Source organism: Talpa europaea (assembly GCF_964194135.1).
Source record: "Talpa europaea genome assembly, chromosome: 12".
Lineage (NCBI taxonomy): Eukaryota > Metazoa > Chordata > Mammalia > Eulipotyphla > Talpidae > Talpa > Talpa europaea.
Genome location: NC_140079.1, coordinates 13,399,414 through 13,422,940, shown reverse-complemented (window position 1 = coordinate 13,422,940; position 23,527 = coordinate 13,399,414). Strand labels below are relative to the sequence as shown.

At 46.3% G+C, this 23,527-nt stretch overlaps 1 protein-coding gene across 1 annotated transcript in view; it reads left to right on the top strand.

Annotated features, from left to right (window-relative positions):
* Positions 1-23,233, top strand: part of PPP2R1B (protein phosphatase 2 scaffold subunit Abeta) — a gene marked incomplete at its 3' end in the record, with an annotated part of 39,285 nt that extends 16,052 nt beyond the window's left edge. Inside the window, 8 exon segments of the mRNA XM_084249409.1 lie at positions 3,356-3,416; positions 8,375-8,529; positions 8,907-9,049; positions 9,430-9,521; positions 13,732-13,844; positions 22,105-22,185; positions 23,167-23,196; positions 23,198-23,233. Of these exon segments, the coding sequence (XP_084105535.1) occupies positions 3,356-3,416; positions 8,375-8,529; positions 8,907-9,049; positions 9,430-9,521; positions 13,732-13,844; positions 22,105-22,185; positions 23,167-23,196; positions 23,198-23,233 (711 nt within the window).
* Positions 23,234-23,527: the final 294 nt, after the last annotated feature.

The window sequence follows — 23,527 nt, the reverse complement described above, 5'->3', positions numbered from 1 at the left end:
GCCCAAAGAACTCTTGTGATCATTTTCTTATGATAATGTTCAGACATATAAAAGTATGGTCTGTCCTGATTGCCTTTAGGATATTTTTTATTTTCAGTAGTGTGTGAACTTCTGGTAAAAAGGTTTTAAACACACTTTACCTCACCAGCACCACCTAAAAGCAAAGCCTTAGAAAATATCATTACTTTCTTGGTGTTTGTAACATTGATTTTGTGATGTTTTTATCTCTGTGACTTAAGGAATATTTAACTGAAAGGAACAGGGAATATGATTTTCAGATAAGTCAGCTTCTATTTTTGCTCAGAGCAGCTTCCTTGTTTGCCTATGTTCTGAGCAAAATATCCCTGGTTACCACTTTTCCTACATTCTGGTTAAAGGAATTGCAGTCACCATATAGAAGAGGAGTATTGAAATTGTTTATGCTAGCATTTTTTTTAAAGATTTATTTATTTATGCATACAAGAGCTGGGGTACAGGCCAAAGTTGCAGGGGGTGGGGTGAGAGGATTCACCAGAGACAGAGTGGGGAACAGAACAGGCAGACTGACTGAAATACACTGCTGAAGGGAGCAGCGGGCGAGGCAGGAGAGAGATCTGCTGCGCCATGTGAGTTGCTCCCTGGCCAGGCGGAGTTCGAACTCATGCTGCAGAGGCTGCGGGATTGCTTCATAGTGCGGTGCTTAACCCCTTGTGCCACCAGGGAGGCCCTGTTTATACTAGCATTTTGACCAAAGTCCCTATTATCACGTTATCTGTTATTATTAGAGTTTCCTCATTAATTTTACTCTTAAGTGGTATCATGTTAATTAAAATGTCATTTCTGGTTTTATAGACCTCTTTTTAGAGGTGCCCTGGACAGGCTTAAATTTGGTATAACTTCACCCCATTGGTATAATTTTTTTAAATTTGGTATAACTTCACCCCATTTACAACAATGGGTTGTAACTGTGAGATTGTTAGAATCCAGTGGGCGAGATAGACAAGATGGCTTGTAGGGCAGAGTCTGTGTCCATTGTTTTATTTCTGTTGCCCACCATAGTGTCTGACATTCATCAGCCACTGATGTTTGTCAGTTGTTGAATAGATGAGTATTGAATAGTGTTTGTTGAATAGATGAGTATTGAATAGTGTTTGTTGAATAGATGAGTATTGAATAGTGTTTGAGAAAGCACATAATAGCATGTCCGTTTACAGCTAACATTATTGCAGTGTTTCTCCTCTCCAGCCCGTACTTCATGCCTTTCAGATCACAGCATGGGGGATTTATTTTTTATTTTCTTGACCCCCTAACTTTATGTTGTTAATTTCCCATATTTCATTTGTGAAATGCATCTTGTACAAGTCTGTGGCATCAGAGGGTTTTATATAATTTGAAGTGCTCCATTCTTCAAAATGTATGCTGGAAATATCAGTACATAGCTACCAAGAGTGGTGATGTCTTTGTCACACTTGTTTCCTTTGTTTTTGCCAAATGCTGAGGGTCATCTTCTCTTCTTCACTGGTGATTGTCATGGATCTTGTCTCCAGAATTAACTAACTTGCTGATTACTGAAATAGCTCCAAAGGGGAGAGTGGATTTTAGTGTCATGACTTTTTTTTTTTTAAATAAGACTTAATTTACTTATTTATGCATACAAGAACTGGGGTGTAGGCCAGAGGTGCAGGGGGCAAGAGAATTCATCAGAGACAGAGTGGGGAACAGAACAGGCAGATCCACTGAAATACACTGCTGAGGGGAGCAACGGGAGAGATAGGAGAGGTCTGCTGTGGCATGAGTTAGCTTCCTGGCCAAGGAACTATGCCACAGTGGCTGGTGATAGCTGGATAGCTCTGAGACTTTAACCTCTGCACTACCAGGGAGGTCCTTGAGTGTCATGTCTGTTAACCTCTGTTCCTTCTAGACTTGGAAGTCTGCAAAAGGTGGTAGCACTCTGGAGGAGTGTGGGAGCTGGAGGATGATGGCTTTGACTAACTCATACCTGACTGGCAAGGAACATGCATGAGTCATCAACATTTTGTTATATACCTTTGAATTCTTGTTAGTATTAAGTATTTTATCTTCATTTTTTTTTTTTTTTAGCCTGTGAAGATTTTTATTTTAGGTAGTTAATTTATAAAATTCTTTCAAGACTTTATATATGGTTGGGCTTGTGAATCATGGTGAGTAAATATAGAGTTAAATGCAAAAATCAGGAAATAAAGTTCACTAAAACTCAAAACTTCATTAAATCTTTGAGATTTAATCTAAGCATATGGCAAAACCTGTTCATAATTTATTATAAAGCCCTTGTATCTTATTAAATCACTATTTTCAAAGCTCTGAAACTTTGTGTTACATTTCTTTGTTTAAAATATGTCAGGAATTGTTTAGGATCCAGGTCTCCCCTGGTGGCACAGTGGTTGGGTGCTGGGCTGCGAGGCTGCCCTCAGCCTCTGCAGCACCGGTTCGATCCCGGGCCACCAGCGAGGGTCCCACATGGCATGCAGACCTCTCCTGCCGCCCGCTGCTCCCCTCAGCAGTGTACTTTGTTAGTCTGCCTGTTCTGTTCCCCGCTCTGGCTCTGGTGAATTCTCTCACCCTCCCGTGCTTTTGACTGTACCCAGTGCTTGTATAAATAAATAAATAAATCTTTAAAAAAAAAAAATAATTGTTTAGGGTCTAAAGAAGCAAAAGACTATAAATGTGTAGACCCCTAAAGGGAGGCACTGGGAAAGCGTGTATCACAGCATTCTCCCACATGGTGCCAGTCCCATCAGCTCCAGGAGCTCAGCCCCAGCCTATGCTGACATGGCTCCCTGTTGATAGAAGGAGCAGAGCCGGAGAACCAGGGTGTCACTATAATGAGGCTGCTTCACCTATATCTTGTGCCTGCTTCCTTCTGCCTCTGCTTTCCCCCATCCCAGAAATGTCAGTTTCTCCATCTTTAAGGATTTATTATAGTAATTAAAAAAGGGGAAAAGTATTAAGGATTACTGATATTATTAAAAGGTCTATTCCTCGGTAATTCATTATTACAGATAATCTAGAGATTTCTTGGATGGCTTTCCACGCTGTGTTCTTCCTGCTCATCTGCAGTATTGTATCTGGCTCCTGGCCACCCTATTTTTCTCCCACTTAGCATGGCCTGGACTGTGTCACTTAGGTTTTTCTTTGTTTATGATTTTTATCCAATAAAATAGATTTATAGTTTGTAAATCAAATTCCTTGGTATTCCTTTTCTGGCTGTTTCATGAATACAAGGTGGTTGTTGTCTTTTTTTTTTTTAAGCTCACAGATCACTTTCTTGTAATGTAAGTAAACCATTTTGATTTCTCCACTTGGAGAGGTATATTAATGGTTTCTTCTGTATCCGTAGGGTGTGGAATTCTTTGATGAAAAGCTGAATTCTTTATGTATGGCCTGGCTTGTGGACCATGGTGAGTAGATCATTGAAAACAATTATCATAGAAAGACCATGTGTTTGCATATACCCTGTTTTGTTCATTTATTTACTTTTTTAGAAGGAGCCTAATTTTATCAATTATTTTGCCATACCATTGTGGAGATGAAGAAAGGCTTTTTTTTTTTTTTAAAGATTTATTTTATTTATTTATATAAGTACTGGGTACAGTCAGACGCACGGGAGGGTGAGAGAATTCACCAGAGCCAGAGCGGCGAGCAGAACAGGCAGAAGGACTGAAGTACACTGCTGAGGGGAGCAGCGGGCGGCAGGAGAGGTCTGCATGCCATGTGGGACACTCGCTGGCGGCTGGGGATCGAACCAGCGCTGCAGAGGCTGTGGGCAACTTTGCAGCCCAGCGCTCAACCACTGCGCCACTGGGGAGGCCCAAGAAAGGCTTTTTAATTAAAAGTCCACTGAGCTTTGTGCAAACACAATTTTGACTTTCCTACTTTTTGACAGATATTTCTGTTTTAAATTTTTTTTTCATTTCTCCATTAAATAATCTCTTTGTATACACACACACTCCCCACTCCTTTCTTATGCCAAGGTCTTCTGCTTGACCAGCAGCTGTCTGGATGTCCTCAGTCATGGGATATTAGGCTGCTCAGGTATTGGAATCGAATGAAACACCTGAGGGAAGAAAATGGCTATTTGACTTTGAGCTTGTTAGCAGTTGCCTTTTTTTTTTTTTAAGATTTATTTATTCGCACATACAAGAACCGGGATACAGGCCAGATGTGTGGGAGGGTGAGAAGATTCATCAGAGATAGAACAGGCAGACTGACTGAAATACACTGCTGAGGGGAGCAGCAGACGAGACAGGAGAGGTCTTCTGTGACATATGGGTAGCTCCCTGGCTGGCTGGATTCGAACCTGTGCTGCAGAAACTGCTGACAGCTTCACAGCATAGCACTCAACTGCCTGCGCCACCAGGGAGTCCCAGCAGTTGACAAGGTCTCAGGTCTGGTATCTCATCTGCCAGGCAGTGGTGAGGAAGCACTGCCCTCCACTGCTGAGGTTCAGGGCCCCCCCAGTCTAGACCCGGTTGCTTCAGTATAATCTGAGATGAGCATGCTGAGAGCTCATGACATAGTCTGTGAGCCTCTGGTCCATGTTTTGGTGCATACTCAGGCATTTCTGTTCCAGTTCCATAGCACCTTATGCATACTTCACATATTGGTGCTTCTGTTCATCTATGGGTGCTTATGGCTGGATATTTTGGAGGAGTAGGGGGAATATTTGTGTCTCCTTGTTCAGGTGGGTGGTTTTGTTAAAAACATATTTAGATCATGTGGGAGATCTTCTAGTTAAGAGAGTATGAAGGGGAGAGGTGAGAATAATATGCACGTCTTTTAAAGGATTATCCCTGTAGATAATTTCAGTGCTTTTAAACTAGATTGTGATGACTCTTTTTTTCTTATCTCTAAAGTTACCTTTTTATGGATAGATTTTTTTTTTCTTTTAAAATGAATCTTAAGGGCCTGCCTGGTGGTACAGGGGTTAAAGTTTAGCGCTATCAAGCTATCACCAGCCACTGTGGCATGAGTTCAATCCCCAGCCCTCATGCCACAGCAGACCTCTCCTTTCTTGCCTGTTGCTCTCCTCAGTAGTGCATTTCAGTAGATCTGCCTATTCTGCTCCCCACTCTCTCTGGTGAATTCTCTCACCCCCCGTACCTCTGGCCTACACCCTTAGGTTGGCAAATCATAAGAAAGAATTCCTTTTTTTAGAAAAGGGAAATATATTTTTTTTGCTGGGTATTTAGTGCTTAGCTGGAATGATCCTAACTGTTCCAGCAGATCTTTCTATACTTTCTTTGAAAACTGACATTCTAGATTAAGATAATTTATTTGAGGAACTTTTACTACCCTATTGTTCCATGGAGAATTAAATTCCTAACACCCTTTTATAGGATTGCTCTATCCAGTAAATTAATTACTACTTCCTCTTTTCTCTGATTTCTTTCTTCCAAGCTGGGAGCACGAGAGCCCCTTGTGTCTCTGTCTCTGTCTCTGTCTCTTTCTTGGCAGCAGCATACTAAAATGGGTACTGTAGTTATTATTTAAACCAATGAAATGTCAGCTCTGAAGTTGTCATGCACTAAATCACATGAGTTTTTGTATTTACTATTCAGTAACTGTTATGTAGTGATTACTGGTCAGTTTAATTTTTGAAACTTTTCCCCTGACTATTAAACTACTAAAAGAATATTGTGAAAAATCCAGAGAAGTATAGGGGGAGCAAGTATCAATCACCTCTAATCTTGTGGCTGGGTAGGCAGCATTTATGAGAAGGAGGAATGTAGAAAGGGGATTTATTTTTTTTGTTGGCAAAAGGAATATGTATCAAAGTGAGTGAGTTAATAGAGTATGTTAGCCATTCAGAGGGACCTTGCAAGTCAGCCAGACCTTGAGGGGTAAGGGTAAGAGGGAGAGTGAGAGACAAAACAAGGAGAGAAAGCAGGCAAAACTGTGGAATGGTTTGCATTCCTTTGACAACAAAATTGAGAGGAGCCAAGAACACAGTTGGCATCTGACCAAGTAGAACCGAGTGCAGTTAAGGTCTGGGTCAAGGCTGAGCTGTGTGCATTCGGTCTCTGGTTGCTCTGAGAGATCCCTTCCTTATGGTAATGGCCTTAGAAGAAGAAACATCTCTAGCAAATTAACAAACAGAATTAGAGAAGATACAGATGCTCTTGCTACCTCCACCATGGGGAGAGCTGCCTGGGAGAGGTTTCTGCCAGAGACAAGACTGTGGATGGATGTGAAGAGAGAGATGTGTATTATGAGCAAAACAGCTAACTTAGAGTTGTCCTTAGAGGGTGTTTATCCAAAAACTTCAGTCTGGTTTTATTGGTAATAAATAATAAGTTTTTTTGACTATGAAACAGATCTGCCTGATAAGAGAAGTAGAGTAAGAAGTCCTTACCACCACCCTAAATTTGTCATCTAAGCTGAAATTTTGAGTCTTACTGGACCTATGAAATAAAGTAGCACCAGGCATGTGGTTTATAGTAACTAATTGTTTTTTTTTTTGTTTGTTTGTTTTGTTTTTAAAGATTTCTTTTTATATATTTATGCATACAAGAACTGGTGTGTAGGCCAGAGGTATGAAGCAGGGGGTGGGGGTGAGAGGATTTACCAGAGAAGTGGGGAGCAAAACAGGCAGGTCTACTGTAATACACTGCTGAGGGGAGCAGCGGGAGAGACTGGAGAGGTCTCCTGCTCCATGTGGGTCAGGTTCCTGGCTGGGCATCAAACTCTTGTTACAGTGACTGGTGATAGCTTGATAGTGCTGAGACTTTAACCCCTGCACCACCAGAGAGGCCTTATAGTAATCCCTGCACCACCAGGGAGGCTGTGTAGTAGCTAATTGTTGATAGTAGCTCAGGCCTTATTCATCTAAATTTGTCTTTGATAAATGATCTTACAGGGAAATATTAGATTTTAAAGTAGGCACATTTATTCACAGAAGTGATTTGACATGTTGTCTCAGTATGAAAGCTTTTAATGGAAAAGAGGCGAGTTGGCCTAAAGTTTTTTTTTTTTTTAAAGATTTATTTATTTAATACAAGAACTAGGGTACAGGCCAGATGCGTGGGAGGGTGAGAGGACTCACCAGAGACAGAGCGGGGAACAAAACAGGCAGACTGACGAAGTACACTGCTGAGGGGAGCAGCGGACAAGACAGGAGAGGTCTGCTGAGCCATATGGGACCCTCGCTGGCCGGCCGGGATCAAACCGGTGCTGCAGAGGCTGCGGACAGCCTCATAGCACAGTGTTAACCCACCTGCGCCACCAGGGGAGGCCCAGCCTAAAGTTTTCATTTTGGCCAGAGGTTTGTTGTATAGATGGCTTCAGTGACCTCTGTGTGACCTCCTTGCTGTCTCTTCCCACAGCTGTTCTGCCACTGCTGGAATAATCTTGCCTCACATTGATCCATCAGGTCACAGCTTTGCTTTAAAACCCCCATTATTTTTCTTATCAGGTCTAAATTTAGCCTTCAAGATGCTCTGTGATCTGGGTCTACCCTAACTGTCCAACTTAGAGTGTCACAGACTTCCTTAGGGTAAATTTTTTGCCCTTTCAGTGAATTTTCCCCTCTTCTCTCTGTTTCCACAAATCTTCCCTAATCTGGGGGCCCAGTGCAAGGCCTTTTTTTCCTACAGCCTCACCAGACTTTCCTATTCCCTTTTCCCTAATCTCTTAGCAGCTCTCACAATCTTACACTGTTACATACGTAATTACAATCAGTCCTAGGCCATGTGACTTCTTTGAGTGTGCTAGTTTTCATTTCTCTGATAGTGTCTTATCTTTGAAGGAAAGTGTCTTATATATTCCTTTTGTAACAGCACATAATAGGCACTCATTTAGTAATTAATGATATCGCTAATGAGCTCCTTACCCCTTGTTCCTTGGATATATTAGACATTTTGAAACTATAAAAAGACCATGTCAGTATATTTTGGGGGCCTCCCTGGTGGCACAAGGGGTTAAGAAGCAACCTATGAAGCAATTCGCAGCCACAGCAGCACGAGTTTGATCCCCAGCCAGGGAGCAACTCACATGGTGCGCAGACCTCTCCTATCTCGCCCGCTGCTCCCATCAGCAGTGTATTTCAGTCAGTCTGCCTGTTCTGCTCCCCACTCTGTCGCTGGTAAATCCTCTCACCCCCCACACCTCTGGCCTGTACCCCAGTTCTTGTATGCGTAAATAAATAAATCATATATATATATATATATATATATATATATATATATATATATATATAAAATGAGTTGTAGCTGGGCCTGTTTCCCATTGCAATGTGATAAAATTTGGAGTGTGTTTGCAGAGAAGTGATGGTCTTTCTTTGATGGTGCAGTAAGTAAAATAAGTTATATTTGTAATGTAAGTAGCATGAGCATTTATTCTACTGTCATCTCTTTTGTAGTGTATGCCATCCGAGAAGCTGCCACCAACAACCTCATGAAACTAGTTCAGAAATTTGGCACAGAGTGGGCACAGAATACCATCGTTCCCAAAGTGTTAGTGATGGCAAATGATCCTAATTACTTGCATAGAATGACCACTTTATTCTGCATTAATGTAAGTCTCTCATATCAGCAAGTATGTTGCTAGTAAGAGGAGCCTGTTGCTACTAAGTTCAGGCATTAGAACAGTTATTCAGGACTGTAGTTCTGAGTTCTGAATTTATTATCTTCTATTTGGAATAGATTTCTTACGCTGGTTAATTTGGACAGTTAGGAGTTGAGAGAATATGTTGTTTCAGTTCGTATTGAAATCTGTAATATTCTGGATTAATTCTGTGATTCTTTGACTGTTACCTTATATCCCTTATTCATATGCTCATATTAGAAACATTATCCTGTCGGGCAATGCTTATTAAATATGTGTCGCTTTAGATTTTGGGATATTTTAAAAGATAAAAATTTCTAAATGTGCCACCTTATTTCCTTTCTTAGGCACTGTCTGAAGCCTGCGGTCAGGAAATCACCACCAAGCAGATGCTGCCCATTGTATTGAAGATGGCAGGAGACCAGGTAGCAAATGTCCGTTTCAATGTGGCCAAATCTCTACAGAAAATTGGACCAATTCTAGACACCGAGTAAGATTTTAGTATTATCCTTGTTTCTAAAGTTGATTAAAATTTTTGCTTTATAGAAGGGAGTAATAGCTAAAACAAAATCCATTGATTTTCAGTTTACCTATGATTTGGGTTTCTTAAAAAATGATAAATTTTACAGCCATTTCGGAGGGAGTCCAATTTGAGATTTATGTTTCAGCTCTGTGTATGTTGAGATGATTGAAGCTGATTCTGCTGAGAACTTCTTTAGAAATTATTTAGTACTTGTCAGGTTTATATAATAGTTGTTTTAAAATGTTTTTAATTTTAAACTTTATAAAATTACCATGGAGCATATATGCTATAAAGTATTTCTCTGACCTGGAAGACTGCCTTTCACAGACAACACCGTTGGGTTTTAGTGCTTTGCAGGAGGAAGTTAAGCCAGTACTACAGAAATTGGGCCAGGACGAAGATATGGATGTCAAATACTTTGCACAGGAAGCTATAAGTGGTACGTCTTTCTGTTTCTTGCCTTGCAGCTTATCCTTGGGTTGACAGAGTGTATGGGCTAGGTGATAAGCAGAGGGGAGAAAAGGAAGGTGGTGAGCCCCTGGGATGCTTATGCCAGTCTTTAGGGTAGAACCTTCTTGGCCTGTTATTCTTTCATAAGTAAGCAGGCCATTTTCTCAGTTTTATGAGTAGGGCTCACTAGGAATATTATTCTTAATGAATAATAAGAATAGTTTTCCTATGGATTTTGGTCAGTATTGAAAGTTTAACCTTTAACTTGGTGGGCAGAGTAAAGAAAGTGACCACAACAAGAAGTTCACAGTCTCATACTTTTGGATCATTGTTGTCATGCATAATATCACATAGACAGTTCATGAACTTTCTGTACCACTAACTTGATTTTATTTGGAATTTTCCAGTGCTTGCATTGGCATAATGAGGAACAGGAGGGAGAAAAGACTTTACTAAATTCTTATCACAGATTCTAGTAAAGTGTTCTTAAACTGGGTGGAGAAAAAAATGGAAAACCTTCAAGACCTCATCCAAGCAAATGGCAGCAGCTTACAAGAAATCAAATTTCAGTGACTCGATTCTCTCTAAAGATGAATGGGATTGTGTTTTGCGCATTTCCTTATTGGGATAATTATATTTAAACCCTTTGTGTTGTTTTGACCAATTCCTGATACTTGGTACAATCATTTCTTCATTGTCTCTAATGATTTATTGGACCATTTGGGCTCCTGCATCCTCACTATTGAATCAGGCCTTGGCCACTTAACATTTTCCACCAAAGCTGGGTGGGTTTAGACCCAGTAATGCAGAGGAGTGATGCTCTTGATGTTTGCGTACACCCGTGTCTGTCTGCATTATTCCAAAGTTAAAAGTCCATGATTTAGAATAACTTATTTCATAAACACTCCATTTAGGAGACATGGTGAGATTTGACTGTAGTGAAAGCCACATTTTCCTGGATAGTGATGGTTTTTCCATCAGTATCTCACATGAAAGGGGAATGTGGTTGCTCAGGGTTCATGTATTGGTTGTTTTTGTTGTTATTTGCTTGATTTTGACTGTAATCATGTCATTCAGAAACCTGAAATGCAGATGTATTTGCTGCTAACGTGTGATGTTGAATTTCAGCATCTCACTCCTGTGGCTGCATTCCCATCTTCTCGCTCTCTCCTGCAAACTTGCAATTTAGTGTTTCCTAATAAGCAGTATTTCTACCGTATCATTGTAATATTGTACTTTTGCATTTCTAATAAGCACAGGCACTGCCGGTATCATGTGAGGATTTTCTGTTCTTTACCTAGTTCTGCTTCTAGGTGTGCACATCTGGTCCTTGCTACATTGTATGGCAGTTGCTTTCCCAACAAGCTTCATTTCTAAGTTGTTGGTGTGAGCAATGCTGGAATTTTATCATTTGAAATGTTTGTTTTCTGCTTTTACAGTAAAACCTCATTAAGTCCTCCCGGAATTTAAAGATAGAGTTAAGCTGAAGGGGTTGTTGAGCACAGTAGTAGTCTAAGGGAACCGATTGTGTCTGAGCTAAACACTTTAAAAGCTGTTTAAAAAGCGCAAAATTTTACTAGTTGACATGCCAATTCCTTATTAATCACTCTTTTCAATTACATTAAAATAGTTTCAAGAGGATCTTTCTTAAACATGCAATTTACTCTTCATCCTTGAAATATATAATCACAAGTATTTCATGGAGAACTTATTTTTCTTTTAAGTGTACTTACATATTCCACCTAATTCAAACTCTCCTTGTTTCCCCTTATGAATATTAATTAATGAGGTTTTATTGTAGCCTATTTTTCCTCATAGTGCATCTTACTGTGTAGGTTACTTGTTTGCATTTTGGTTTTTGAATTGTTTCTTTGGTTTACAACCTCTTTTGAATCCGGTGAGCCCCCTGTTCTGTTTTATGAAGGCCCAAAGATTCCTATCAAACTGTTCATTAACCATGACATAAAACCAAATTGGACCAAATACTTTGAAGTTTGTCTTACCTTAGAGAAACAGGACATCTTAAATTGGAAATTATCTGCCTGCAGTTAAAACTGCCAAATTTTACCTTTAAATAGTTAGTTTCTATTTTATCATTTTTTTGGCTAAGAATCAAGCAAAAAAAAAAAAAAAACCATTTCTTCATCCTTATTTTAATATCTTGACTATGTGCTATAAACATTTTAATATTGATTTCATGTTTATTTTTTATGACCTGCAAGTCACGTTACTCTTCATTTGAGTTTCATATTTGAGATTGTCTTGATTCTTGCACAACCATTGCTTTACTCTTTGACTGGAAATGCTGTTGGTTTTGGGATAGGTGTCTGCCCTGGTGTTCCCTCCTGGGAGAGCCCTGTGCATTCCTTGCCACCCTGACTGTGGTAGAGGGGAGACAGCGAGCCCTTGCAGTCTCAGGCATGGGTCAGGAAGCTGTCTTTTGGGGTGACTTCATTTTTTTTTCCTGACTTAAACGTGAAGGGAATCCCTTTTGTTACTTTTCAGATTTGTTCTTCGGCTAATAACTTGGTCATTTCCCCCATGGGTTAGTTTTCTTTATTTCACTAGCTTGTAAGCTCTAGGAGCTCTGAAAGGTCAGGAATTTAAATTTTTTTGGTTTTGTCTTCTGCTGTATCACCAGCTCCTTGAACAGTGACTGGTGTACTTAGTAGGTGCTCAATAAAAATGTGTTCATGAATTTCTAAATCCTGTCTTCTGATGTGTTGGGTACATGAAATGAGTCATCAAAGGTACTGGGCTGATTCATCACCCTCTACTGACACAATGAAAGGGTTTTACTGCTCTTAGGAATGAACTTCACATGACCCTTCTCTGCTCCCCTGTCTTAAGCAACAGTTGCATCTGGATTCATATGATTGCCTTGAACATAGCTGTAGTTTTTCATTCTAGGAGGTTTACACCAGTTGTTGCGTCGATTAGGAAAGCAAAGCAGAGATATACATCCAACCTTAATGCCAATAAAAATGTCTCTTCCACAGTGGAATTCACTTCAGTATTTCTTTCTACAATGTGGTGAGCTTTACCCCTCACAAGTTCAAGACACCACATCTTGTTTCTTTGCGGTACTAAGAAGCCGCGCACCTATACATGGATCCTGTTTCATAAGAAGAAACAGGTTAATGTGTCATTGCCAATGAGTTTGTTGAAGTAATAGTCAGTCCTCAGCTCCTGGAAGTACCACAGCTTAGCCATTGTGAGCCAAGGCCTTGGGGTCTTTGCTGGACAATTTGTCTTGACTGACAGGACAGCAACCCGGCCTTTAGGCAGGCATCCAGGAGACGTGCATTCACTCAGCTTCAGGGATATGGGGATACGTGTCATTCCCAATTCACTGGTTAAGGTAGGGCAGCATTTTCTTGTTGCTATCCTGCTCATTAATCTCTGCCTTGTCACTGAGTTAAAAGTCTGGTGCTTTCACACACTGGTTCCATGCCCCGAGGGATGGCAGGGCGGGGTCGCCAAACAAGTTGGGTGCTTGTTCCTACCTTCTTGCCTTTTACTTAAATTCCTCTGGCATTTTTATCTCAAAGCCACCTATTGCTTCACTGCTTGGCTATGTCTGTCACCTTGTTCTTGGCTTACCAGATGAAGTGATAGGGTCTGCTGTTATGTGTTTCCCTCTTCTCTCAGCTTCCTCTTCCTCTCCAGTTCCTTGCTCTTTCCTGTTCCCTCGCATCTCCTTTTGTGCTCCTAGTTTCACTCTTCCTTGTTTGCCTCCACGAGCCTGCTGTTTCCAGGAAATTACATAATGTCGAGAGGGAAATCTTCTGGAGGGTGAAGGGAGTTTAATTTCTCCAAGCCGAAAAGCCAAGTCATTTCTTTCTCCAGAGTTGTTCTCTTAATTGATGTTTTCAGTTCTGAAAGGAGCTGGATCTTTCCTTTCTGGTTTGGGTTCTCCAGGCCATCAGTGACCGAGAGTGGAGGGAGCACCCAGCTGGCATTTTAAGGTTCTTAAGCTGGGGTGGCACTTTCTCTGGCACTTGGCAGCCTCGCTGAGGCCCTGGGGTGGAACAGGTCTCTGGTGTACACAGGGGGTCCCCATGCTCATAGGTTCCTGCACTCACCCACCCTGCTGCTGGCACCACTAAGGCATCCTGCTAGGAACGGGAAACACAGGTGGGCTGAGGCGGGACGCCCCTCTCCGGGGACAGTGACAGTGCTGCTGTCTGTATCCTTAGTGGTGGCTCAAAGGCTGAGGAAGCTAGATTTTCCTGTGAAGGACAGTGAAGAGCCCCGTGCCCCTGGGGCTGACAAGAACCACTTCCTGAGACCCAGCGAGGACAGTGGGAAGGTAAGTGCTACTGATGCCGAGGCCTGAGACCTCCCCTCTCCTGGGCTAAAGTGTGGCCTGTTGCAGCAGGTGACGTAGAAGAGCCACCCTTGAATTCTGTCCCTAAGAGACAGAGTTAAGGGCATGGGGTAAGGGCCCAGACAGTGTGTTTTTAAATCCTGTTGCCCACTTTCCATCCTTCTTGGAGTGCTTTCTGAGGGTTTGGGTGGGCTTTCCAGAGTTCTGTCACTTCTGTGGCTTGAGTTCTCTCCCTCCCCCAGGTCAGAGACAGGGAGATCCACCCAGAGGACAGAGGGATGATTTGGTGAAGAGTCGTTTATAGAAACGGGCCGTGCCCACTTACCTCACAGAATACAGACAGATGTGATCTCTGTAGTGCCTCTCAGGTTGTTCCATTCAAGGAAAAAAGCATTTCTGTCGATTTCACTGTGTAATAGACTGAATGTTTTACAAGCCCCATGTGATGCCACTTGAGCAGCAGTGTAGGAGTCTGAGTTCAGCACGGTTGGTGCCGGCCACTGCCCTGGAACTATTAGGAGGTCAATTTGCGATGCCCAGACAGGTTGAGAAAGCAGCCCAGTGAGGCTGGCTGATGTCAGGCTGCATTTGGTTTATTTGAAAGGATCCACTCCAGTGTGTTTGCTTGGTGATGAGTCTAAAATCAGAAAGTTTGCTTTCTAAGTGTCCATGACTTTCCCTTCATTTTATGTTAACTTGAGACCATGAGAGAACTTTTTTCTGTTGTAGAATGTTGCATTCTCATTCTAGAATCTCCCCCCATTCCCGGGTGCTGAGCTGCCAGATGTTTCTGGTTCCAGTGGCTCGGGCCATTCCTGCGGTGGCCACACGGGGCTGGAAGTGGGGAGAAGACAGTGCTCCTTAGCCACAGCCAGGCCCCCAAGGCCCTGAGAAGTGTCTGAGTCGCCAGCCCTTTGCATCCTTGTCTCATGGAACATGGCTTTAGGGAGGACATCCTGGCCAGAGGAGCTACAATAGTTGCATAATTTTAGGCTTATACCATAGACTTCCTTGGGGAGGAGTTAGGTTTTCTTACAAATTCAGGGTCAGAGGGCCAGGATCTCAAGTGTTTACCCCTGATCTGAGTGTGGGCAGTGAGTGTGACCCCTCCCAGCAGACTTACTCTTGGGCAGCCTTCATGGCTGCAAGTTGCAGAAACTGTGTTAGCTGCCCTTCCTCAAGCCTCAGGAGCTACTCGTGCCTCACCCTCACTTGGCCCTCACAACAGCCCTGCGTGGCAGTGATAGGTGCTGTCATGAACGTCCCCAACCTTGTTATGTCTGCTTGGGGGTCTTTTCCGAGAATGGAGAGAGGCCCCGGTGGTGCTAGGCCCCTGAGGCTGCAGTTCCCTTAGCCCAGAAAAATCCCCTTCCCTGTGACTCAGGGAACCTTCCCTGCATTTGTTTCACTCAAGGAAAATGACCCGAGGGCGAGATGGAAAGGGAATTGGCTGTTGCCAGGCAGAGCCCTGCCTGTCAGGGGCCAGCAGCCAACTGAGTGATCCAGGAAGTCTTCCAATTGCAAACCAGAAATTGTTCTTAACCCCTCGCTCACTGTCCGTGGCGCAGAGCAAACTCACCCATCTGTCTGAATGGGGTCATCATGCTCCCCAGGCTACTGGGAGCCCTGAGAACTACCTGGGTTCCTGGCTGCTTCAGACCCTATGGGAGCCGTCCAGCTCCAGGGTCTGCCTGCCACTGGGTGCAAAAGAGAATGGTCTCAAGGAGTGGGAGCCACATCCTGTTGGCGAAGAGACCCTGCTTGGTCCTTTGGAGACTTGTCCTTGGTGTCTGCAGAGCTGTTTCTGCTCTGGAGGTCACACGTGCCCTGTGAGGACCTGCCTGGGAGTGTGGGGCGCCTGCACACACTGCCAACCCTGATCAGCGCTGCCTCTCTTGAGTGGGTGGTGTCCCCACCTAGCCAGAGGGACTCCCTCCCGGATGGTCTGCGGGTTGCTATCTGACAGCAGTAGCTGGCAGGCCTGGGTCAGGCGAGGGTTAACATATTGTTTATTGAATCACCAAGTAGCTGTCACATGATTTTAATCAAAACACCATTTCCCTGACAACAGTGATGTCAGTCTTGTTATTGCAGGAAGGAGCAGCTGTGAGGGACATTCAGTCTCTGCCGAGCCTAGGTTTGGAGGCTAAAATCAAGTGATGCACCCAAAAATAATGGTTGCAGGCCTCAATGCACCCAATTCAGCCTCTGCTCCTCCCCCCTCTCATGGCCTGTGGGCTCGGACCTGCCCGGCTCTGCACCCTGAGTCTCAGCTGAGAACATACCTTCTGCACCCCTTGCTCCTTCCACCTTGTTTCTACTTCTGGTTTTCCCAGTTTTCCTTATTTCTCTTAACTCCAGGGAGACATTGGGGCCCTTATGTCCTCTAGCTTCTGCCTTTTGGCACCTGTTTCTCCCATGTACTAAATCAGGCCTTGCTGGTGCCCTGTGAGCCTGGGGGGGCAGGGATGTGTGTATGTTGGGGGGGCTTCTGCAGCAGCCTTGGGAGGGGTTAGGGAGGGAAGGAGGAAAGTGCTTGGTCTGTCTGCCTCCCAAGGGCAGCTAGCTGGGTCTGGTACTGCCCTGCCAGCCCTGGGCAGTTCTCGGAGCCTGGCTGTGGATGTGTGAAGGGTAAGAACCCCTCAGGGCCAGCCTTGGGGCAGAGATCAGTTTTCTTGAACCAGGAAAGACTACAAAGTCCTGACTCCAAGCTAACTGAGGATACAACAAAGATAAAAGCCTGGGGACATTGACCCCATTTGCAGGGCCCTCTGGATAGGGGACCCCGATCCTGAGGGTTCTAGGGAGGCCATTCGTGGCTGGTGACAGGGCCGGTGGGATCAGGCTCTTTAGTCTCCTACGTCCTCTGCACCTCCCACCCCCCCCACCCCCCGCTGGGGCTCGCGGCCAGGGTCACTGTCTCTACAGAGGTCCTCAGGCTCCCCAACTCTCCCTACCCAGACTTTGGACTTAAAAGACTGGAGATGGAGGGGAAAGGCCTCCTTGTGGGATGTGGATTCTCACAGATGTTCTTCCATCTGCTGCCGGATCTTGTCCTGAATGTGAAGAACTCCTGGGCCAAGTGCTTGGTTCTTCACCTGGCACAGGCGGTCAGAACAGGACGCCCCTCTTGGACCTGGGAGGTGATTTCACAGGCACTGGGTCCCATTTTTCAATCTAGGATTGGGACAGTCGAGTTAAATGAAAGCAAGCCGGGTAGTGGGGATACTGACAGGCCTTAGGGGAGCAGGAGTCTTCTGGGGGCTTCCCCGTGAGAGCGTGTTGCCATACTGGGCTGTGGCGCTCACCAGTCAGCAAACCCGGGGGTTGTCAGCATTGTGTGTGTGCCCACGTTCCGCTGGGGATAACGAGCTTTCACACTGACGTGGCCAGGTTTGTGGCAGGGCTGGGAGTGGTGCCAGGGGCTCAGAACTCAGGTTCTTTGCTCCTCCCAGGCTGTGCCTGGCAGAGGCTGGGTAGGTACCACCCTGCCCAGAGGGCGCTTCCGGGCAGGCCGGCTGCTCCGGGGGGAACCTGGCCTTTTATCCCTGGGTGCCCTCAATTGCCTGCTGGTGCTTTGGCCTTCCCTTGGCTGGCAAAGGGTCCCCGCTGAACACTGGGGCTTCTCTGGTGATCAGAAGGCAGTTCTCCTGGGCCCCAGATGGAGCGGCTGAGAGTGGATTTGCCCTCTGCAAGGCCTGTGTGCTTCCAGGAAAGGCCTTTGATTGGTCCTGCACCCCTGCAGCGCTGCCCTGGCCAGCTGGCTCCTACTCCCCTTTATTCCTGCCTTCTCTTGGGGGAGTGAGCAGGGAGATGGGGTCAGAAACAAAGTCTGCCTGCTGGGGAGGGTGACTCACTTCTCCCTTTGTGAGGCCGAATCCCCAGTGTCTCATTTCTTTGGGGCCCAGATTTTCCGAGCTCCTGCCCAAGCAGCTGCAGGGGAGTCTGTTCCCCACGGTGCAGTGTCCTTGCCCCCGTTTGGGCACCTAGCGAGCTGGCTCAGCCTGGACCTGGTTTGCCCGGTCTCACCTCTGTCCTTTCAGCCTGGCTCTGAGAAGGTTGTGGGTGGGGGAGGGGGAAGCCCAGAGGGAGGCTGTGGTGGGTTGGAACTGGGCACCTCCTTGCTGAGACAAAGGCCACAGGCACACAACTCCCCATCCTGCCTCATCTGTCTTGGGTTAGTGACTTGTGGTGCTGGCTCCACAGCTGGGCAGGGGCAGGTGTGCCAGTGACGGCATGTGTCTGAAGGGAGGGGCTGCCCCCTTCTTGGGACCACAGCGCTTGTGTCCTGAGGCATAGCACACAGGGCAAGCCAAGCTTATCCCATCCCTTCCGGGCTGCCCAGCCTCGCCATTTTCAGTGACACCACTGGCAGGGGCTAACATGGAAAGCGCAGAACCCAGCTCTCCAGCTCCCAGGACGCAGCAGCCATCAGGCTGGCAGGTTGCAGCCACGTGGCAACCAGGACTTAGTGCTTAAAGCGCACAGAGCTTCCTGGTACAGTTCTGTGGCTGTAGGTCGAAGACAGGGTGCTCCACACTTGCAGCCACCCAGGGAGTGTGGGGCAGGCTCAGCAGGGAGGGACCCTGTAGAAGCTGTCGCTGAGGAGCCATAGGATGGCAGACGAGGATGTGAGCGAAGGTCTAAGTTGGGTCGGAAAGTCCCTGAGTTGGGTCCATCCATGAATGGGCCTCAGGGGACCAGAGGCCAATGCCTCCCCTGAAATGGTATGTCCAGAGGTGTCTACGCAGGCCAGCTTCTTGGAAAGAGGGGCCAACGCTCTTATCAGCATCAGGGTCTGTGAAACCTCACTTTAAGGACCCGTAGGGTAGAAAGGAGCAGCAGGTTATGGGAACAGAGCCATGGGGCCCTGGTTCTGCCCACGTGGCAGGGCCCCAGGGGCTGGGGCTCAGGTCTCCTGGGCCTACTCTCCTCCACCCTGACCCTTTGGCTCCCCGAAGGCCACAGACCCAAAGGAAGTTGGGGAGAAAGCGGCAGTCGCTGACAGCTGCCGTAGTTCCAGCCAGTCTCTGCTGGCAGGGCTGTTATTTCTGCCTGTACCCTGGGTATTGGGGTGGTTTTTGGCAACTCAAAAATGATGGAGAAATTTGGTGGGAAAGGGGAAAGTTTGCAAAACATCGTTACTGAAGTCGAGTGCTTGCTTGCTTGAAGAAAGAAAAAACAAAAACAATCGACACTCAGTGTTAACTGAATTCTTGGGTAGCCAAACAGGGTCACAGCCATTTGGGGGCAGAACCGACTGTCGGGAAGGTGCTGGGGCCATAGCTAGCTCTTGTGGGCTCAGCTGGGACAGTTTCAGTGAAACCAAATCTCAGTTAAACTTGTTGCCAGAAAGCAGGATTTAATACTGCCCTTTGCCTCAGGGTCGGGCTGAAAGAGTCCTGAATATTTGAGAGTGGCCCCAAATGCCTCAGCAAATGGACTCGCCAGCACCCGAGGGCACTGAGCTGGCGCTTATTCCGGGAGGGGTGTGTGTTGTGTGGGTGGGTGGGTGGGTGCGTGCTTGGGCCTGGAGTTGAGGCCTTTTGCAGGCCTTGGAGATGTGCCATTAAGACTAAGTAGCAGGGCCTCCCTGGTGGTGTTGGGGTTAAAAGTCTCGGCGCTAGCATCACCAGGGCCTGAGTTGGGGGCCAGGGAAGTGACCCACAAATGGCGCAGCAGATCTCTCCTGTCTCCCCGCTGCTCCCCTCAGCAGTGTTTTTCAGTCTGCCTGTTCTGTTCCCTACGGTGTCTCTGGTGAATCTTCTCACCCCCCAGTACCTCTGGCCTGTACCCCAGCTCTTCCCATAACTAAATCTGTTTTCTTCCCCACAAAGGAATAAGTAGCTGTGCCTCGCAGCCTCTGTTCCTACCCGTTCCCCGCCCTGGTCCTGAGCCCACTTGTCCTCCCCTCCCGCGCCTGCCGAGAGGCCTTGCCCCACCACCTCTTTGAAGCAAGGCGCCGTCCCTGTCCGTCCGGCAGTCCCTGTCCGCGTGGAGGCTGCGGTTAGCAGTGCTTCCGTCAGCGTTCTGCAGGGACTAACGTGTGCTCAGGCGATTTCAGAGCAAGGTATTATTTACCCTGCTGACGTCAATGAGAACATTATCTACTGTCCTTTTCTGCAGCCTGAAACGAGCAGCAGGGCTCGGGGAACACAGCCACCTTCCATACTTTAAAAACTTCACTCACGGCCTAATGAGGTAAAAGGCTCTAGCTCGTTCTCCTGACATTCATATCAGCCAGGCACTTAGAAAACAAGTTTTTATTTGAATTCAAGAGGGTTGGAAACATAAAAACAGTACATTTTCCTTGAAAAAATTACCCCGTTTAAATTACTGTTTGATACAAAGATCATTTATTAAACTGCATTTTAGGCAATTTTCTAACATTGAGTGACAGGTTACATTTTGAATTTTTTCCACATTGGAGCTATTATGATTTGTTCTCAAAATACCAAAGCTATTGAATTCATCAATTTTTCTTAGTAATTAAAAAAAAAAGCACACAGAAAATAACTACAATTAGATTAACTTTATCAAAAGTAACTCTTTCACAGACCAAACATCCAGCAAAGATCACCCTCCTCCCTCTAGAAAAAAGCAAATAATCTTGCCCTTTCTACAAAGTGCAAACATCTCTGTATCATTTTATTTCTTAAATTGCAGTCCCAAAAGAGAAGCAAGCTTTTCTCTCTGCTTCTTTTCCCTTCAGAGATTCTGTGGAGGCAGGTTTCTGTCACCAGCAGTAGGGGGACGCTTCCACCACTTGAATTTCCTTGATGGAGCGAATCTTGCAGATAGATAGGCATCACAGCCAGCGGCAAGCCTCGGTTATCTGTATTTGCTAATGTAATGTTATTCCAATCTGGGGTCATATTTTTCCAGGATGTGTTCTGTACTTCTATTTTTAAAGCTCCTCTTTACCCACCCGCTTTGCTTCTGAAAAGACAAAGTATTCAACCGCAGTATGTTTGTTCACTGTGAAAGTGTCTGATTAGCACTTGTACTTGTTGGGCCTCAGCTGTAAAGCAAGGCCTCCCCCAGCCGCTCCCAGCTGAATTCTTCTCAGAGCAGCCTCCTTTCCAGGTGTGGAGCCCGTTGGCCCCTGGAATGAGCCCCCTGGGCAATCAAGGAAGGGTGCGTCCTTTATCACACACTTCTGTAGGGAACCACCACATTACGTAAAAGGGGAGAAGCTAGCATCTATGATGTGGACCTCAACGTCTCTAGCTAACAGCACATGGGAAGGATGGCCACTCCGTGGGGCCCATGTCTCCCTCAGCCCCTTTCCTGCAGGGCCATCTGGACACTGGAGGGCACCCGGAGGGCACCCTCCCTGCAGCCAGGCAGCTGTCCAGTGAGAGTAAGGCCGCTGGCCAATGCCACGCTCACCCAGCACTTGACCGGGACGGGGGCTGGTTGTACGGCTGTCTGCTCAAGAAAAGAGGTGAAAGGGCATGCAGCAAGAGGCAGAAAACCCACGTGTTTGTCCTGGTTCCTCCACTCCTGAGTCCTGTGCCCTCGGATGACAAACCAGAGCCTCGCCTGCCCCCACCATGGAAAGTGAGGACAGTATCTGCCCAGAGAATCGTTATGAGGGTCAAGGGATTACTTGTGAAGGGGCCTGGTAAATGAACGTACGCACGGATGATGGCTCCCTTTTGGACAGGAAAGCTGAATGGGCAGGAGCCATCGGAATGGAGGGGCTGGGTCTGGGGGCAGTGCCTGCCCCTCAGTCTACACATCAGCTCCTGCTGGTTCTGCTCGGTGGTTGAAGTCACCGCAGCTCAGCTGTGACATGAGATGGTGGCCCGGCAGGGGCAGACAAGGGTTTCAGGAGCAGCCAGCCTGTCTTAATTGGGGAACACAAGGCAGCACATGAGGGGCACTGTGAGACCACAGACCCTGGGGCCAAAAGGGCCTTGAAGGGTCAGCCTTCCTTCTCCCTGCGCCTTCCAGGGGCCATGGCTGAGGGTCAGGCAGAGCTGTGTCATCAGCCACTTCCCGGGGCCGCTGGTGAGAGAAGATCACACCACTGACCTGTCGGGGGCCATCCGTGGTTTAAAATGCTTTTTCATCCAGTTTAGAAACAGAGGCAGATGATTCTGCTCTCATCCTCCACACATCACTCTGAAGATAAGTTCTGTAAAAATTTCCAGAACCAACAAAGTGACAAAGCTCCCTGCCTGTGCAATGACTCCAACTTACTACCTGTTCTCCAGTTTTTACCTTTGATGTCTAGGCACAAAGAAACCGAGCAGCTCGGGTGGCTTCCGAGGAGGCAGTAGAGGCAGCCCAGTTTAGGGGTACGGATGCAGCCAAGGTCAGCCCCCGCACGGGACCGCCACTGTTCACTGGGACCAATGTTGATAAGGACACTAAAGTCTCTAAGGAGGGGAGTGAGGAGTTACCTGGAGTAGTTGTTCCCTTTACGCCCCTAAGGAGCTTACGTGTGATGGCAGGGGTAGGCGATTAATGTGGGGGGGGGGGGCGCTGAGACCCAAGCAGAACCTAGCATTTAAGAACCTGGGGCTTGACTAGAGATGGGGGGACCCTGAGAAAGGAGCCACTCGCTTTTCACGTCCACGTGACAAGCCTGGCCTCACCAGAGGCTGTTCCGGTCCCTCCAGCTTTGACCTCTTGACCTGCACTGAGAGGAAGCTGCTGGGTGGCCACCCAGTCACTCTCAAGCTGAGAGGACACATGTCTCCCAAACCTAACAGAAGCTTCTTTTCTCTAAGCATCCCCTCCTCCACACCTCTTTGGGTTATGGTGAGAGCATGGGGCAGACTGGAGGAGGCTAGTGCCACAAGTCCCTTTTCTTTAGGCCTGTAGTTGGCTGGTGGCAATACTCCCTCAGGGGGCCCTCTCCCTCTACTTGGGGTACTCGAAGGCTGGGGTGGACATGGGTCCTGATCCAGGCTCCTGCCAGTCCCATCTAACAGACTGCTTACCCACGTGGGAGTTCTTTATTTCTCAGGAAGAAAAGGCCACACTGCTTTGTGTCCTGGGAAGGAGAATACAGAAAGGAAGGGCTTTTGTTCACTTCAGAACTAAGAGAGTCCTATACTCCCATGTGAGGCCTGCTCGGTGGGCCCCAGATGTTTCCCATTAAATGGACAGGGGAGGGTGGTTGGTGCGGAGAATCTTCTGCCCCCTTCTCCGTTCCCAAGGTAACCAGCGGGCAGTGCAGGCCTGGGAGGGGCTGCGGTGGTGACTAGGGATGGTCTGTGTAGCTCACCAGGACTTGAAATGTGCCACCACCCTCTCTGTCAGCGGTTAACGTGCTCTGTTTGCCTTACAGGGACCAGCATATCAGTTTCATGTAAATACTAAAGACACACTTGCCCAACTGGAAATTGCAGAACTAGTGCATTTTTCCCAAAGCAGAGACTAATACCCCGGATTAAAAAAAGAACATAGAAAATAAAGTACCACACATATTGCACTTTTTGTCGAATGAAATTTTTACCTCATGGTCATCTCACCAAAGTCTCTTCAGAGGAGCCTGGTTTACAAGATAATAAAGCTAATGATTATTATACAGTAGTGTACACACTGCTAATGTGAAACAGACTGGAAAGAAAGTCGTTATTTCAAAGTAGCCTCTCACACAGTGGCGCCAGGCCTTCTTAGTGTTACGTTAGTATCTGGGAAGGGAAAAC